Raw genomic sequence first — 18,668 nt, 5'->3', positions numbered from 1 at the left:
ACCATCGAAGATTTTCAAATTTTAGTATCTGATTGTTGGAATTCAGCGGCATTGGCCGAATTCCGTTTTACATTGTTAATGATGTTTTTGCACAAACCAAATGCCAAAAATTATTTTAAAATAAAATCATTTTTTTTAAAACAATTTAATTAAAAATATACTAAAAATAATTTACTCCGATACAAACAAGGATTACTTATGAGCTGGTTTGCCAATTCCAAGCATGTTGTCAAGACGACTGCTAGTCTACCGCAATGGTTTGCTTTGCTTCAAAAGAGTTTTGGGACGATAGCCCTTTGTTTTTGTTATATATATATATTTTAATTCGTTTTTTGCACGACATCGTTTCATACTTTCATTTAAGAAGTTCAAACTAAAACTGAACCGTGAAAGTAATTACAGCATATTTTTTTAAAATTTTTTCACTGCATGGAAACTGGATCCGGTTTTCATTAAGTGTAATGCCCAAAAATTTCTTGCCTTATTAATTATGGAATTTTCGTAGAGTTATATATTAAAAATTTGAAGTTTCGTTAAAAAAAAAAAAGGGCTTCCCGCTACTTGTTTTTCTAATAGAAATTTTGGCATTGAACTATATGTTAATCTTTTAGGGTTAAACTCCCTTTTTAGTACATGTGTTTTAAAAAATTTATTTTTGTCCGCTTCGATTTTAATTCTCATCATGGATGGTATTTCGGTTATTACTAAAATCAAAGATGGTAATCTATGTTAATGCCCGTTAATGCCCAACAAAACTGATACGTAGCCTTATGCCTCATTACCAAATTAAAAACCTTAAAACTTTAAACTTCTAAAAAAAAAAAAGCCTTCAAAAAATTGGAAAGGATGGCCCGAGCCACCCCAAGGGGCCAATCCCTATTTTATGCTTTAATAAGTTTTTAATTTTTAAAGAGACATATTGCCACGTGTCACCTCATCCTTTACCCGTGTGTACTTCTGTTAAGTTTATGGAAGAAACTTAGACGGAAAGACTATCTTCGTTTTTAGCCATAAGCGAGGTACCACCATTTATGATACGAATTGAAATCAACGTGGGCTTTTGTAAAGTTGTTAAAACTATAGGGGTCAATGAGCGTTTAACACAATCTTTTAAATCACCATAGATGCTTTTTGAAGTGTAATAGGTGCTACAAGATGGCTCATCTGGTTAAAATCATATAAACTTTTTCAGGGTTTCTTCTCAAGTCCGCATGCCAATCAGTTGGCTAAGTTTCCAAAAGCACCCTAGGTTTAAACATTGTTTATCAATTTAGGACCTTAGGTGGATGTTTAGAGATCACTAAGAAATAGGTAAATAAGAGTATATACCCTATTTGCTAATCATTGTAATTATAAAATGATTAGAATGTTTGAATGTTTTTTAATTAAGGGTAAATTTGTATTTTTATTAATTATACGGAGGTATAAGAGACATTTGACCTATTTATCGTTTGATTTAACGCTAAACCTTAACGGGAGAGGTGTGCATTGTACTCTTCTAAAACATGGAAATCTGACAATGCAACTTTTTAAACTTTGAAGGTATAATTGCAAAAGTACCAAAACATCATGATGTAACTGAAATTATCCCACCCTCTCCCTTTTTTGTTTGACAATGAAATAGAACAATGTTCATTATATGCATAGATGTGTATTAATACTTATAGGGGCCCATGCCATTTGTAATTTACATGTTATTCCAAAGTTGATTATAATTATAATTAAAGTCTAATAATCCAACAGTGGGACATGAAGCCTATTAGCTTATGTAATGTCCTGTATAAAATTGTATCTAAGGTTCTAGCAAACAGCCTGAAGATTGTACTTTCAAATATTACCTTTCATTTTTAGAGTGCCTTCATACCTAGAGGGTTGATTAAATATAATATCTTAGCAGCATATGAGACGTTAATGCATACTCGACTGTGGGGGCAATTATATGGTTATAAAGTTGAATATGAGCAAAGTATATGATTGGGTAGAGTGGGGTTTCTTGGAGACGGTGATGGGTCGTTTGGGCTTTGATTCTTGATGGACGCATCTCATTATGTCATGTGTCCAAATAGTGAATTATGATGTGATTGTGAATCATATTCCGAAAGGGCAGATTTCTCCAATTAGGGGCATTCGATAAGGGGGCCAATTTCTCTATATTTATTTATTATGTGTGCAGATGTGCTTAGTTCTTTGCTCTATCATGCTGACAACACCGAAAAATTGACGGGTGTCCCTACTTCAAAAAGAAAAAAGAAAAAAAAGACTTTGTTAAAACCATTTTTATTTTTTTATTTTTTGTGTGGATGATGGTTTGATTTCTTGCAAGGCAAATCATTTACATTGGCGGACGTTGACTAGGCTTTTGGAGGTCTATGGAAGAGCATCAAGGCAAAAGTTAAATAAGGAGAAAACATCTATCTTTTTCAATAGGAATACAAGTTTAGTTCATAAGTAGAAAATATTGGAGCTATCAGGTATTCCGGTTACATAAAGATTCGATAAGTATTTGGGTTTGTTGGCACTTTTCGGAAAGTCAAGAACTCGAGATTTTAAAAGCATAAAGGATAGGGTGTGGAAACATCTGCAAGACTGGGAGCTGAATTCTTTTTTTTTATAAAAAAAAAATTTATCTCTAGCAGGGAAGGAATCTTGTTGAAGGCGATGATCCAAGCAATCCCAACATACAATAGGAGTATATTATTGTTACCAAAAGCTTTGTGCAAGAACATCAATTCCATGTTGCATAGATTCTGGTGGGGGCATAAAGATAATAGAACTAAGATCCGTTGGATGAGTTGGGAAAAGCACGTAGTTTCAAAAGCACGCAAAGGTATGGGTTTTAGGGATCTAATTTGTTTAAACAAAACATTGTTAGCTAAGCAATGTCGGTGTTTAATGCAAAACAAGGATAGTATCTCATCAAAAATTATAATGGCGAAGTACTATCTTGGTGGTACAATTTTGAAAAAACAGCTTGGGAAGACACCATCTTATGCATGGTGGAGTATTCATAGATCCTGTGATTTAGTGAAACATGGATTGATTTGGAGGATTGGTGATGGTTCTGGGATTAAAATATGGGGGGACCAATGGCTGCCTACACCAACCCCTTATTTTGTTCAGTCTCCAAAAAGAAATTTAGCGGGAGGTGCAACAATTAGGGAACTCATTGACCAAGATACGAAATGGTGGAAAATGATCTAATCACAACCATATCTACAAAGAAACAGGCATTGATAATCAGCAAGATCTTGATCAGTTGTTGTCAACAGAAAGATGTACATATTTAAAGGGGTACCAACACAAGGGAATTCTATGTATGTAGTGCATATCATTTGGAAAAAATAAAGACGAGACATATCCAAGGTTGAAAGCTCAAAGTAAACCAGTGGAAATGGTATTTGGCGATTGATATGGCAGTTGAAAATTCTTAATGCTGAAAAAAAATGTTCCTATTGAGAGCATATCACAATCTACTACCCACCAAAGATAATATGTGTGTAGCGCATATCATTTGAAAAAATAAAGACAAGACGTATCCAATGTTAAAAGCTCAAAGTAAATCAATCAAATGATATTTGGCGATTGATATGGCAGTTGAAAATTCTTAATGCTGAAAAAAAATGTTCCTATTGAGAGCATATCACAATCTACTACCCACCAAAGATAATATGTGTGTAGCGCATATCATTTGAAAAAATAAAGACAAGACGTATCCAATGTTAAAAGCTCAAAGTAAATCAATCAAATGATATTTGGCGATTGATATGGCAGTTGAAAATTCTTAATGCTAAAAACATGTTCATGTGGAGAGCATGTCAGAATCTACTACCCACCAAAGATAGTATGCGTAAGCGAGGTATTGTAACTGATGCCTTTTGCCCTATTTTGTGAATTAGAAGTTGAAAGAACACATCACATATTATAAAGTTGTCCATCAGCAATGGATGTCTGGGGTGAGTGGGATAAAATTTTAGAAAACCACTTGTTGCCGATTTGATTTTTAACAGATGGTGGAGGTTTTGGTGGATAAATGTGATAGGGATAAATTTGTGTTGTTTGTGGGGATTTTATGGAAGACTTGGTTATGAAGAAATATGGCGGTTCATGGTAGCGAGTTCCTTCACCCAAACTCTATTGGCAGGGATGCAATTACATCAGCTGAGGAGTACAAAAAAGCAAATTTGCCAAAGACTGTACCACTAATAGAGAAGAAAAGTGAAATTCAACCCAAGTGAAAAGCACCTGCCGAGTTATATTATAAGGTAAATTGGGATGCCGTTGTAGATAAGTTCAATGGGCGTATGATAATTGATATTGTGGTGCAAAATAATGAGGGATACATGCACGCGGCCATGAGTATGACAAGATTGGGTCACTTAGAACGGGCAACCGCATAACCATTAGCAGCTTTCCATGCATCTTCCTTCTACAAAGAATTATGTTTACAAAGTATTCTTTTGGAAGGTGATACACTCAAAGCGGTTAAGTATGTGAGTTTCAATGTACGCAATTGGAGTAGATTTGGATAACTAGTGAATAACACTCGTATCATGTTAAACTCTCTTTCTAGTTAGTAGATTCACTATATTAGTAGAATCGTTAATAAGGCGGTGCATAGTTTAGCTCAGACTGCCATTAAACAGTTAATATATCAGGTTTGGATATAAGAAATTTTTGAATGTATATGTGAAATTGTTTTGTTAGAGTTATCTATTCTATTTTTTCTATTTGGGTTATAAAAATGTTACAGAATTATTAAAAAAAAAAATCCAACTAGACACAAAAGTTAAGCAACAAATTCTAGTAAAAGTTAAAAGTTACAGTCTTATATGCATATTTTATTTGGCCTCACAGAGCATAATTAGTTAGGAAAAAAACACATTTAGTTTGAAAATTAACTAATAACAAATAACCCTTTTTGCCTTTTAATATAAACATCTATCTTTATGTAGCACTTACCAAAAAAATATTATTACTATTATTATTATTATTAATGTCCTCTTCCTTCACTCCTTTAATTGGATAACAATCTTCTTTATTTTATGTTAAACGGAGAAAATTTATTTAATAGTTAAAATTTTATTTTATTGCAGTTAACGATGTATTAGATTAGCTTGATAAGTTTGATATATATATATATATAATGAGTTTACTATTATGTTTTTTAGATTTTTTTTCCAAGATACAAGATTTATACAAATATTAAACTTTAATTTCATTTTCAAAGTACACATTGATAAATCAAATCAAATTGGACCCAAGCACTTGAGTATAAAATGAAATTACCACAATAAAAATAAATAAAAAAATAAAAAAGCACTGGAAATTCCCGGTTCCGGTATAGAAACGTCAACTGCCAAACCTGTAATGACTTGGTGGCTTATTGGCTTATTGGCTATTGCCGCTGTAACAACGAAAGCAAGAGTTGAATTTGGAGTTACGGATGCAACATGGGGAGGGTGTTTCTGGTGGACCTCGAAGGCAAGGCTTACCGATGCAGATTCTGCGAGAGCGCTCTTGCTCTTGCCGGCAACATTATCTCTAGGGTACGCTCTTCCTCTCTTTCCATTCACATAATGATACTAGTTATTAGCCACACGCCCAAAGTTTTTTTTCCTTTGATTTGTGTGAATATGTTGCAACGGATCAAAATCTGAAAAGGGTTTATAGAGCCTTGCTAGATGGTAATTGGGTGTTTAATATTTTGTGGGAATCGGTAACCATTGTTGTTATTGAGCTGGGATTAGGAGCCTTGCTAGGAGGTAATTGGGTGTTTAGTACCTGGTGGAAACTGGGGTATTTTTGAATTATGCATGGTTTAGATTTTGGTACCGTTGTGATTTTTTGTGTCTGGATTTTGGTTTTGTTGAGGTGAGAGTTAAACAAGAAGGTTTTGAAAATGATGAGAATTAGGGAACGTTGTAGGATCGGATGGTTTGTCAGGGCATGCAAACGTGTGAATGGTGATGGTGTAGGGAACTTCGTATGAGAGAAAATCATTGGGAAAAGTAAAATTTGAATTCATGACAGGAAGGCCCAGCATGGAAGTCTGTTTGTTAGTTAGGGTGATCATGGAAAGTTGAAGGAGTGAGAAAATATTTGATGTAAAAGTAATTGGGCACCGAGGTAGATCCTATGGTGGACATTTTAAATTAGGTAGTGATGTGATCAAGGATTTATTCATGCATGGTTTAGAACAACTGGCTCAGGTCCTGGTTCATGTACACAAGGTCTGGGGTGAAACTCTCCTCGATTGCCAATGCATGAGGTTTTCAGGTAATTAAGTGAATAGAGTAATAATAGCAATGAAAAAGAGGGTTTGTAAGTGGCTACTGGCAGAAATTCAACAGAAACAGGAAGAGTGAATATTCAAGCACAATTGGTTACTGACATAAATCAATGGAAACAAAAATAAGCAAATACCTAAGGACAAATCGGAGCTGGTTTTCAATCACCCCCATTGCCCCAGCCTATTTCTCTTAATGCATCCATCAATTGAACCTTTGTTTTATTCCCCCCATTTTTCTACTTCTCATTTTATAACAGTTGTTGAGTTATTGGCAGTTCATAGTTTTAATATCCTACAAATATGCAGCTTTTATGGTAGTCCTTGCCTTTGTCCTAACAGACACAAAGCAGAGAAACAGAGAAAGTGAGCCACTTAGGACTCCAGCGGATACTAGTTTTGACCATACCTCCATTTTTCCTTCATAGGGATGAAGTTAGAAGTCAGAATAAAAAACGTTGGTTGGAGCTGAGGGTGAAATTTCAAACTTGGTTTGAGCTTCCAAGCTAGAAGCTTTAGAGTTTCTGTATCATTTCTCTTCACAAACTCTTTATGTGTATACTCTTATGGATGTATTTAAATGCAAACAAGTGTATTTTTAACAAGGAAAAGTAAAAGAACAGTGTGTTTCTGACCCTATAAGGCGGGCTTGGACTGAGTTTGCTCAGCGTTGGTCCCAATAGGATTACGGGTGGTATCAGAACTGACCAGCACCAATACTTTTTCCTACTCTTTGCCACTTCTAAACCTGATATCTCTCTCCTGTTTCAGGGTTGTCAGTTATTTTTAATGTAATATATTATAGTGACTTGCCCAAAAAAATATATATGTTTACTTGATGATGGATGCAAATCATCTTTTTTATCATTCGTCGTCTTCCTAAATATATTTACTTGATGACATAAAAGAAAGTCAAAGCAGGAGAACGCATAAAACCTGATCTATCAATTCCTAGATTTTTCATTTTTGTATCTTATTCTGAGTTTGAAAGTATTTTCTCTGCTATTTTATTTTTGCATAGAATATTACTTAATTTGATATGCCTTGATGTTCAATAATATGACTCTAGCTTGTTGCTCTGTATTGTGATCAGAATTTCAATTGCAATCGAGGGAGGGCATACCTTTTCAGCAATGTGTAAGTTCTATATTTTTTGTTCATCTTGATTTTAGGTAATCTGTGACTGCATTATTGGACATATAAAGTGGTGGACAATTATGTTTCTTTGTGCCAATGAATGAGGTCGGAGGCTGAAGTGCTTAGAAACTTCATTTCCAGCTTTTTGTGCATTTTGTCCCTTATTCTATTTGGTCTCTAACTAGACCTCTGGCTTGATTTTAAGCCAATTCCCAAGCTGTCTTTATTATTTGATTCGTATTACTCAGCATTAGTTTACAAATAACAGCTACTATGGGAGGTTAATTTTTCTGTTACCAAATTATGTGTCCTTCTGGAATCTTTTCCAAGTTTAGTCTCATTAACCAAACATGATGTGCCTTCTACTAGTGGCCATTGCTCTCCTCCAACTCTGCCACCAGTTGCAAGCCCTCTCCCTCCTATTCTCATGAAATGGTTACTTTTTTTCCCCTCTCTTTTAAATCCCTTTTGACTTTAGATTTTCAGCATTTTTAGTTCGAATCTCTCCTTCCCACTCCCCTTGGGGCCAATTACTTTAAAAGAAAAAAGAAAAAAGAAAAAAAAAAAAGATTTCTACGATTTCAATCTCTATTTAAGGTGCTAATTGCTCCAATATCTTGGTACCCAGTTTTGCTAGGCTTTGTCAATTGGTCGTTGTTTCCACTCCTTGGGGCCAATTACTTTAAAAGAAAAAAGAAAAAAACATTTTCAGCGAATTCAATCTCTATTTAAGGTGTTAATTGCTCCAATATATTGGTACCCATTTTTGCTAGGTTTTGTCAATAGTCATTATTTTTGCTAGGTTTTGTCAATGGTCATTATTTTAACCATTTGTGGTATTTTTACTCGTCTGCTTCTCCATTAGCGCCTTATCATTGCAGTTTTTCATCCCTTGTTTTTCAAAGAATCAGACATTAAATAGATTAAAATAAAAATAGCATTACAACTTACAAGGGCTTGAACATTGAAATAATAACCCAAAAAGTTAGTACTTTGCATAGTGGAGGCGTAGAGGTTGAGGGTGTCAAGATTCATGAGGGATGGAACTTAACCTTTTGTCGTTGACTTTTTATTCAACTGCCCTTTTCATGTAAAAAGAGGGACAGGTTTGGTCAAGAAAAAATTGGGATAATGCCAAGCTCCAGATGAAGCTCGAGAGAGAGGGTAGCGTCCCCCTACCTTGAGATATATGGAATATATTGGAGTTATTCAACATGTTGATCTCAATGATTGAACTTTGATTAATTGGGATCAGTTTGCAGTTAGAAATCTGTCTAATGATTAAAACCTCATTAATGTCTGACAAAATAAGATATATCATAGTTCTTCTTGTTCAGGAGACATGAGGAAATCCGAATGCATGCTTTAGTCCTTCATAATTTCTGACCAAGGGAAGTTTCATCCAGGGTAAATATAACACTTGGACATCAGGAAGAGAGGCTGATGACTTCTGGTTTTCATACTGTAGAAGATATTTTCTGCTGCTGCTGTGGACAATATGTTGGTTGGAAATATGTAAGCTTCTCCTTCATAAGTCAAAATGTTTTCCTAGGAACATATTAACTGTTTGTTTCAATAGAATATTTATTGAGGGAAATCTTGGCAGCCATGCCAGCCAACGATATGGTTTTAGTGTAAACAAATTGTCTAGACATGATAAATTCTTCATAAGTTAAATAATCCAGTTGCTGCTGAAAGAGTTGGAAAGAGGTGTTTTCTTCTAGATTTTTTTATTAAAAAAACTATCTTCCTTCAGAATGGCTTCCACTAAGGAGTCATCCAATTGAAATCGAAATGAATCATAATATTTAGATGTGCTCCTTTTAGACTTCTCTTAAGCAGGTGTTAGTAATATAGTTTTAATTGAAGTGATATCTAAACAAACATTTTACTTACCACCTACACAAGTGTGGCTATTAATCTATAAGCCATTATTTGTTTAAGTTGAGATCAGCCATCAGCTGCTGGCTGCTGCTCTAACACTGCAGCCACCGGGTGCGCGTGTAACTTAAAAACTACCTTGCAGTAGATACAAAACAGTACAACTGATGCTGATGTTACATTCCAATAGGTGGCAGCACATGACAATAACCAAAAATACAAGGAAGGGAAGTTTGTTCTTGAAAGGTAGACTTTCTGCATTTCTCTGTATCTCTCAAATTCTTCTATATCTAAACTAAGATCTTTAAATCTTCGCATCCATGCAACAGATGGAGGATAGTTGAGGAGGTCACAGAGGAATTCAATTTGGATGCTCTCCCTAGTTCGAGTGATGCAGAAAATCCATAGAAAGTTGCTGTTTTTGATTCAAAATGAAATACTAGATACTAGATTCTAGAAAATATAGTTTATATATCATTACTGGAGTCTCACAGCCAAGAATCGGGTGACGCAGGTGGATGGCATTTTGACCACCAATGTTGTTATTATCATTCCCATATATTTTGGAAACTTCTTTGAGAAGTTACTTAGAATGAATCAAACTAAATAGTTTTGATGTCATGATAATGCCCTTCTATTATTTATCTCTTAGTTATGGTGTGACGATGATTACCTAAAAATTTGACCTTTTGTGGGAACTTCGTACTCATGTCCTAATTTCTCAATTTCAATTATAGAGAATCTTTTTAGGGTGTGCATACGAGGAATCGGAGTTGAAACTCATGATTTTGCATTCCGCTTCCATCGATGTCGGAAGATTAAAAAAACTTCCACTTTTCCTTCAACGGAAGCTATTTTCGTCTTGCCTCTGCCTTCAAAATGTTGGAGGCGGAGTCGAGTAGAAGCGTCGGAGATAGCTAGAGATGACGAGATCTCATATCTCCATCTTCGTCTCAGACAAAGATGCTTTGGGGTGCAATTGTGCAAAGAGACAAAATAAGGGAAGATGAGAGACTTTAGGGCTTAAAATGGCTTCAAAACAATACTAATTTGCCTTCAAAAGTGTGTGATTAAAATATTAAACCCTTTGTAATGTTTGGTTTTGGATTTGGGTAGCTGTTGTTTTGTATAGTCTTGTTCTTTCTTAGGATTTCCTTGGTTTAATGGGTGGAGATTTCTCATCTCCATTACTGTGTTGGGCCTTCGGGCAGTTGAGATTTTGCCTTCGGGCTGATGAGATTTCGCCTTCGGATGTTGTATTTGCCTTCTGCGCATCAGTAAGTGTTGGTGTCTGGCCAATTGTATTCTCTTTTGGGGCTCTGTTAAGTAACGAAGGTTCTTACTCTTGTGTTAAAAAAAAAAAAAAAAAAAAAAAATTAAACCCAAAAACATTATTGTTATGCAAAAAAAAAAAAAAATTAAAATATTAAAAAGAGTCGGGTCGGGTGGAAAACCATAGAAAAGAAGAAAAAAAGCTAACTCTTCCGTCACCGCCTCTAGCTTCTGTCATCGGAATCAAAACGCCAGAAATCTACGCTTCCCTTAACTTTTTGAGTTGTGAGATGAATAAGTTAAAAAGCCTAGAGATATCCAAACCACTAGGATTTTTCAGGGAGAATCTTACGGTCATATCATATGGCCCCTCCTTTTTGGTCTCCTAAACCTTGGTGGTGAGTAGGAATTCATGCATTTAAGTTCACCACACTGAGAGTTTTGATGGTAATTTTTCCTCGATTCCAACTGTATCACACGTACCTGAGTTTATACTGTAGATCAGTGATTTGGAGCACCATCAGTGAATATGTATGGCCCCCATGAAGAATTGCGTTTGGTGGCGTATTGTACCTGAAAAACCAGGATGTGAGTGTCCCACATTGATTAGAAACACTGTGTGGGTTTGGAGTTGTCATGGCTGGCTTTTTGGTACTCGGTCCAACTTCGCTTTTGTGATCATCAACCCGCACGGCTTTACGGCTTCACGACACGTGGTTCGCGACAGAATGCCACCAAAGTGGTTAGCCCACTGTTTTCTAAACCCCCCCCCCCTCTTCCCAAACAAAAAAGTAATCCAATTCCACTTCCAACTTCCTATTTCCAGCAGGTAATTTTGATATAAAATTGGACTTCACTTTCACTCTATCAAAATTACCTCCTCAATGTATATATATATACACACACTAACCCCATGTATCAAAACTTAACAAATTTCAATAAAAAAATTATAGTGATAACTTTACAAAAGAATATTGAATTATACGCTGTTTTGAGATAATGATACTGAATTAACAAACGTTTCAAATTGGGTTATCCACGTTTTCGAACATCTCATTTAAGAGTACTCAGTTAGGATTTAACAGTAAATCCTGCTAATTTTTTAAAAATATCTCTATATTTTTTTTTTAAAAAAATAAATTATAAAAATTTTCAAGACTTTAAATATGAATAATTTTACAAATTCTATTAAATTCTCCCCATAACCCTTTGTCACGGGAAGTCTATGCGTTCGAAAATTTCTATACCCATTCGAATGCTATTACCCAAGATTTAATCATGACCGCCCCTTATATAATTGACACGTGAAGATTTCTCAAATACGAGAAGGTGCCAAATTGCCAATGTGGTCTCACAACGTTTGATCGCTGACACACTTAGAATCAAATTTTTAAAACGTTTACCTTAAAATTTTCTTCCATTTTTTTGATCAAATATCTACTAACCTCATTATACTACAAGTTCCAACAAATTTCACCAAAATATATATCATAATTTATTATTTTATTTAACTCTTCTAGTTTTTTTTTTAAGAGTTTATTTATCCCGGTGCTGGTCCCAGTCCAGGTCCCCCCTTCTTCTTTCTTTTTTTTTTTTTTTTTTTTTTTTGGAGTTAGAGATCCCTTTCAATATATAGAAAAAGACCAGTCAGTCAAATGTATAGAGTAACAAAGAATTTCTAATAAATTAAATCAGAGACATTATGAGTAGAGTTTTCTCTACGCTGGACAAATCAAACTTGGACCATAATAAATCACAACGGCTAAAAATAACCTAAATAACATAAAAATTTCCCTACGGATGCATGAATCGGTACCTGAACAAGGTCCGGGTCCCCTTATTAGTTGTCTTTCTTCGTCCTAAACTTTTTTCCTCATTTCGCGTGTAATTAAAAGGCCTTTGCATTCTTAAAGAAGTAAAAATGAAAAAGCATACCCCTCAATAATGAGACTACAGCTGCCACGTCCCGTACCTCAAGAGTCAAACCCAACCCCCCCCTTTCCCCTCATAAAGATCCAACTTTCTTTTATTTATTTTTTTAAAAATCTTTTAATTATCTCATAGACAATTAATGAATTTATTAATTTTATATAAATTATCTCATAGATACTCAAATAGCGATAAATATTATTTAAATAATTGATGTAGATCAAAATTCTCTTATCACATTCATTATGCATGATGACCCATCATGATGATGACGATGTTATTAAATAAATCTTTATGCCCATCACATGTGATCACGACATTGGCATAAGCCATACACGTGATACCCCCAACTTAACGGAGCTGTTAACCCCACCTGCCCCTGATTGGAGGAATAAGTTGAATGACCCGCACAAAACGACGGCGCACCGCCGCCGCCGTCACCGACAGAGTCACGGAGTCTATGTACGACAAAAGACCACCACCAACAAACAAAAGCATAAGTTATTTTAACTTTTCTTTCGGTTTTTTTTTTTTTTTTTTTTTTGAAAATTTAATGCCGTGTGAGTGTGCGTTTGTGTGTGGACTATGGTTACGTTAGACTTAGACCGCCGTGACGCCTCTGCTGCCGACAGATTCGCTCGTGGGTGGGGACCAAACGAACTGGTGCCGCCACGTGCAGCACGTGGGTCCCACTCGTAGCAGAGATTTTACAGAAGGAAGGACTCGGGGACCACATGGGGGGTGGTGGTGGTGGTGGTCAGGGTCAAATCGGTCGTCGTAAAGAGTGAAATGACGGCCGGGCTGGACTGTGTGTGTACAGGTGCAGCAGCGCTGATGGTGCTGCAGCAGCGTGTGGTACTCTTACTGAAGCACTGATGGTGCTGACGCTAATATTAGGTGAAAGCTTGTAAGAGGAAAAGGTGTCACTTTGCGTGTGTGAGTGTTGTTTCTGTTTTATATTTTAATTTATTCACCGGCTGCTATTTGCAGCGTGTACTCTTCTCTGACAAACACTAGTCTGTTTCTTCTTCCCCACATTTTTTTTTCAAATAGTGTGTGTGTTCCCTAGGCATCCTCTGGAGTCTCGATCCAGAATTTCTAATTATATTTTACTACTTTTTTTAATCTCACTAATTCTTTTTTAGCAGCTGTTTTTATGTTTACTTACGCAAAGTAAACATATATAAGCCTTGTTTGGCAAAAGTTTTTATAGAATAAAGTATGGAGTTGTTAATTTGGAAGTAGTAAAATGTGGTGATGTGATATAAAGTAAAAAAAATTTATGTAAAAAAATGAAAAAAATTTGTATTGTAGTGAACAAATTTTTGATGTGATATAAAAAAAAAAAAAAGTAAAAATGTTTTAATATGAATTGTTATTGAAAAATATATATATAAAAAAAAAGAGAAAAATAATGAGAATAGTGCATAGCACTATTGTGTAATGGTATGTTTGTTTGTCAAACGTACCCATAATCAATTGTTAATGTGTAGGGAGCATATATTCCTTAAATTATTAATCAATAGTATCAATATTTTTTATAAATTAATGTTAATGTCTTTCTAAATTATTAATTGTGTTGATATCTTTTTTTTAAACTATTAAACAATATCAATGTCTCCCAATGACAAAAATATCATTCTTAAAATTATATAAAAAAAACAATTATTTGATTTTTTTTTGAATTTGTTTTTTTTTTTAATATAAATTTTCAGTTTGGGCCACGGTCCACCCTTGAAATTTCATTTTTCTCTTTCTTTCTTTTTTTAAAAAATAATAGAAGAAAATTTGTTTTCTTAATCTTTAATTTTTTTTTTGGAATTTATAAGGATATATTTGTCTTATAAAAAATTTTAAGGTTATTTTTGTCTTTTTGATGGTTTTAGGGGACATTGACATTTTTTGGTAGTTTATGAAGGGACATTGACACAATTAATAGTTTGGGACACGTTGACAATAGAGTGGTAGTTTGACGAAAATATATGTACTTTTTCTCAAAATAATATAATTCGAAAAGATAAAAAAGAAAAAAAAAATTATTGATGTGTTTGTTAATGTGTTTTGATGAATGTCTTTTTTTTTTAAAAAAATAAATAAATAAAAATTATTTTAGAAAGTATTTTAATGTGGCATAAATAGTAAAAGAGTTTTAAGTATTTTATGTTGTGAGTTAAATGTTTGTTAATGTTTTTATTTTAAGATTAAAAAGAAAAAGAAAAGACAAGAAAAATAATTTAACAAACGAAATCGCATGATGTTTTCAAATTGTAAGTAAAAGATTGTGTTTTAAAAAAAACTTTAAGATCAAAATGCGACTTTAAATATCAAGCTACATGTTTTTATCGAACTGTATTTTTAAAAATTATATTTTTATTAACTGTATTTTAAAATTATTATTTTTTAAATTATACCCTTTGAAACTGTTAAACCAAATGGATAGAGACATAGAGTCACAGACATAACTAACTTTAAATATCATATTATTATTAAATAATTCTCTCTCTGTTGAAAGTGTCTTGCATAATTATGAAACTCCTTTTTTTTTTTTTTTTCCCCTTTTAAGTTTAAGACACTGCGTACGTAGCAGTAAGTAAGAATTTTCAAATTGCCAATAGCCGTCCAAACTTTGGAATCAACGGCAGATTGATTACAAATGGTTTGGATATATTGTGCTCCCATATAAAAATTAAATTAATCTTTTCTGAGAAATAACACTAGCTTGTTTTTTAGCGGTGGGTTTTCTCTATCTTTCTCCATGATATAAAATAATAGATTCGAGATTAATAAATAATAATGATCTTAATAATTTAATAATACTTATTATTATTCTTCTGATGTGGAATCATAGTTTGTTGAAAATGAACGTCCAGCCTTCAAATCAAAAGTAATGTTCTTGACAGTAGACTTGAAGAATAAACAAATGGAAGAATGTAAAAATTGCTTTTGCTTTATTTGAAAATGACACCAAATTTTCAATATTGGACACAGCTTTTGTTCAAATTTGATTCCAATAAATTATTTTAATAGTCCATTAAACTGTTATTTGTCTTTTAATTAGGTAATTTTCACGTACATTTTAAAATAAATAAATCAATTTATATATATATAAATCATATACTCTATGAATTAATATCATTTTAATAAATTAGGTTGGAAAAAAAAATTCTATAAACCTAAATTAAAAATAAAATAAAATTTTCCTATTATATTTTGTACGACCAATAATTTCTTTCAAAAATCAGTCTCTAAAGTTTCATATATCTCTTAACAGGTGAGAAACACATTTTTTTTCTTCTTCAATATTATGTGTTTCTCACATGTTTCTTTAATAGCATTAATAAAAATAAAAAATAAAAAGACAATTTTTCTACAAACTGGTTTGTAGGAAATTTTATACAACCCACATATAAAAGTGACATATGTCATTTAAACATGCATGTGAAAAACACAATTTTTTTTTTTTTTTTTTTATTAAAAAAGCATGTGAGAAAGCACATGCTATTAAAACATGTGTTCTCACATGTGAAGGGATACATTTCAATTTTATATGTGAGTTGTATAAAATTTTCTACAAACCGGTTGGTAACAAATTTCTGTTAAAAAATAAAAAATGTTTTTCACATACTCAAAAGAAACATGACACTTTTAAAGATTGGGTTGAAGAAGATTACTCTAACCTAATTTGGAGGAAATTTATATCTAATTTTGTAACAACCGCCGTCTTAACATGGCAAGATAAATGGATATTTGACCACTAAATAATTAAATTTAATATAAATTTTCTTGAAAATATGTTAAAAAAATTTATAAGTCCTTACAAATAACGTAACAGTATTATATTAATCATTAAACAATAAAATTTGATTGAGGCTAACGTAACAGTACCACTAGACCGACGGACAAAAAAAAACATGGTCAGATAAAGGAACTTTGACCAATATATTATGGCAATCTCATCCATTTTCCTTTTATTGCTTTCTTTCATGGTTGCTTTGCTGCCTCTACTTCGATGTTTATCAGAAAGTATCCGGTTATATAATGAGCATGAATGATAACGAAGCTAATAAGTCAATAAAGAGGAAAACAAAAGTTGTATAAAAGAAAGATTAATGTTGGGTGTACTTTTACCAGCCGCCCACCCTATTTTATTGAATAAAAAATATATACGTCAAATTTGTGTTACGTGACATATATATATATGTTAGGTTCGTCGTATTTCCGTTAATAATTAGTTTGAAATAAATAAAGTATCAAAATTGAAAATGATAAATGCTACATAAATTTATAAATTAATATAACGGTCCGCGTGGCACAGTTATATTAATTTTAATAAAATATTATTATTTAATAATTATTACGTTGACTACCACGTCAATTTATAAAGACTTATAATTAAAAAAAACAGAAAAAGAAATAGCACATATGGTCTCTCTATGCAAGGAAAAATAAGCCATACTTGTATGCTTTACCATTATAAGTTGTGATTAAAAAAATAACTATGGTTAATTAGGGTAGCATTTAGGTTAAAAAAAAAAAAACGTGCTATGAGAGGTCAGTTTTCAGGTACAGTGATTAGGGATTCTCCAAAATGATAATTCAGCCATGAGAGGTCAATTTCAAAACCGAAATTATTCGAGCAGAACACGTTGCCCACAGCTTTGGACCTAGGATCCACTTTATTGGAAGTTTCTTAGCACCTCGATCGGAAAATCAAATGAATAAGATCTTGTTCTGTAATGGGTGGATTAATAAACAATACCATCTCTTCATTTTCATTGAATCTTGAAAACTTTTTCCTAAGTTAAAATTTTCACCCCTTGGTTTTTTTTTTTTTGACAAAAAATTTCAAAGTTTCATTAAAAACCAAGACCAGCATCTCTATTAACAAATAGAATGTCATGAATAAAAATAGGATAATATTCCATCCTAATATACTCCAACGATTATTGGATTGCTGGTTTCGCTGGATGAAAGGGTTTTGTTTTTTTTGGACAAGATATCATTAAATATAAAAAAGAAACAAAAAAATATGAAGTCTAATATTACTAAGGAGATCTACGATGGGAATTTGTCTCAATTGGTTAAAGAAAGAAACTCAGGGTGTGTTTGACATTGCGATTTTGTAGATAAAAAATATAATTTTAAACCAAATTACAGAATATAAATCGCTTGGGAAGGCGTTTTAAAAAAAAAATTACGATTTGTAAATACAGAAAATATGCATTTTCAATCGCAAGCAAGGAGTGCTTTTTTGAAAAAAATACAAATTATAAAAGTTAAACTGCGATTTTACCAAATGATTAATTGTGTTTTTAAAAATTATATTCTCAAATCACATATTTTAAAATTGTTATTATTAAATCGTACTAATCCAAATCAAAATTAGCTCTTATTAGACAGGTCAAGATAAAAGAGAATATGTTGAATAACAAGAAGTAAAATGGACACTTTTTACTATAATCTCTTACAAATTGACATGATATGATATAGTATATGTGTGAACGGACCGCTCATATAACATTGCCACATCGCTACAATTGTAATGACGGATATAATAAGTGCTGTTACGTTAAATATTAACAAACTTATAATATATATATATATATATATATATATATATATATATCCCACAACACTTTTAATGATAATTATGGCATGGGGGATAGAATGGCCTGAAAAAATGAGTTGAATTAGCTTCAACTAATAAGTATAGAGTACTGGAATAGTAGCTTACTTGAAATTGTAGGGTTATTTTATCTATATATTATAATTGTCGTGTTAGATTCTTTGAATAACCTTAATCAATGATTTTTGTGTATGGGATGGACCACAGATTCCAAGATGACGGAAAAGCGGGCAGGAAAAAAATTAAAGAACCAAAGCCGGCACATGAACAACGCGCCCCATTTCCTAACAACGACAAAATGACGTCGCCAAATAAAGCAACTTATCCGAAACCATTGTAGACCCGCCTGGTCCCCCCCCCAAACCTACGATAAAATCACTTCCATTTTTTGTTTTTCTCGCACAATATCTCGTTAACTGAGAGGGCGAAAACCATTTTGTAATTCGTAGGCCGGACCCCAGCGCTTGTAATGCTTAATTAAAGCAAAAGCACGACATGTTTACTATTTAGGTTTCACGAGGGCACTTCTGTCATACA

The 18,668-nt window shown here is 33.1% G+C and overlaps 1 protein-coding gene across 1 annotated transcript; it reads left to right on the top strand.

Moving 5' to 3' along the window:
- Nucleotides 1–5,377: 5,377 nt before the first annotated feature.
- LOC133869886 (protein yippee-like At5g53940) lies at nt 5,378–9,925 on the top strand. The gene is made up of 5 exons (XM_062306980.1): nt 5,378–5,546; nt 7,380–7,423; nt 8,830–8,938; nt 9,495–9,550; nt 9,634–9,925. Exons 1-5 carry the CDS (start codon nt 5,451–5,453, stop codon nt 9,710–9,712), a joined length of 384 nt encoding a protein of 127 aa, XP_062162964.1. The 5' UTR covers nt 5,378–5,450; the 3' UTR covers nt 9,713–9,925.
- Nucleotides 9,926–18,668: the final 8,743 nt, after the last annotated feature.

Source organism: Alnus glutinosa, chromosome 5 (assembly GCF_958979055.1).
Source record: "Alnus glutinosa chromosome 5, dhAlnGlut1.1, whole genome shotgun sequence".
Lineage (NCBI taxonomy): Eukaryota > Viridiplantae > Streptophyta > Magnoliopsida > Fagales > Betulaceae > Alnus > Alnus glutinosa.
The sequence above is the reverse complement of the archived record's forward strand: the minus strand, read 5'-3'. Positions and strand labels throughout refer to the sequence as shown.

What these genes read in the sequence shown, in the direction of transcription:
- LOC133869886 (XM_062306980.1), top strand. Translation starts at nt 5,451, where the DNA reads ATGGGGAGGGTGTTTCTGGTGGACCTCGAAGGCAAGGCTTACCGATGC. An exon ending in CCGGCAACATTATCTCTAGG is followed by an intron (nt 5,547 to 7,379) that starts GTACGCTCTTCC and finishes TATTGTGATCAG; the next exon opens with AATTTCAATTGCAATCGAGG. An exon ending in GGGAAGTTTGTTCTTGAAAG is followed by an intron (nt 9,551 to 9,633) that starts GTAGACTTTCTG and finishes TCCATGCAACAG; the next exon opens with ATGGAGGATAGTTGAGGAGG.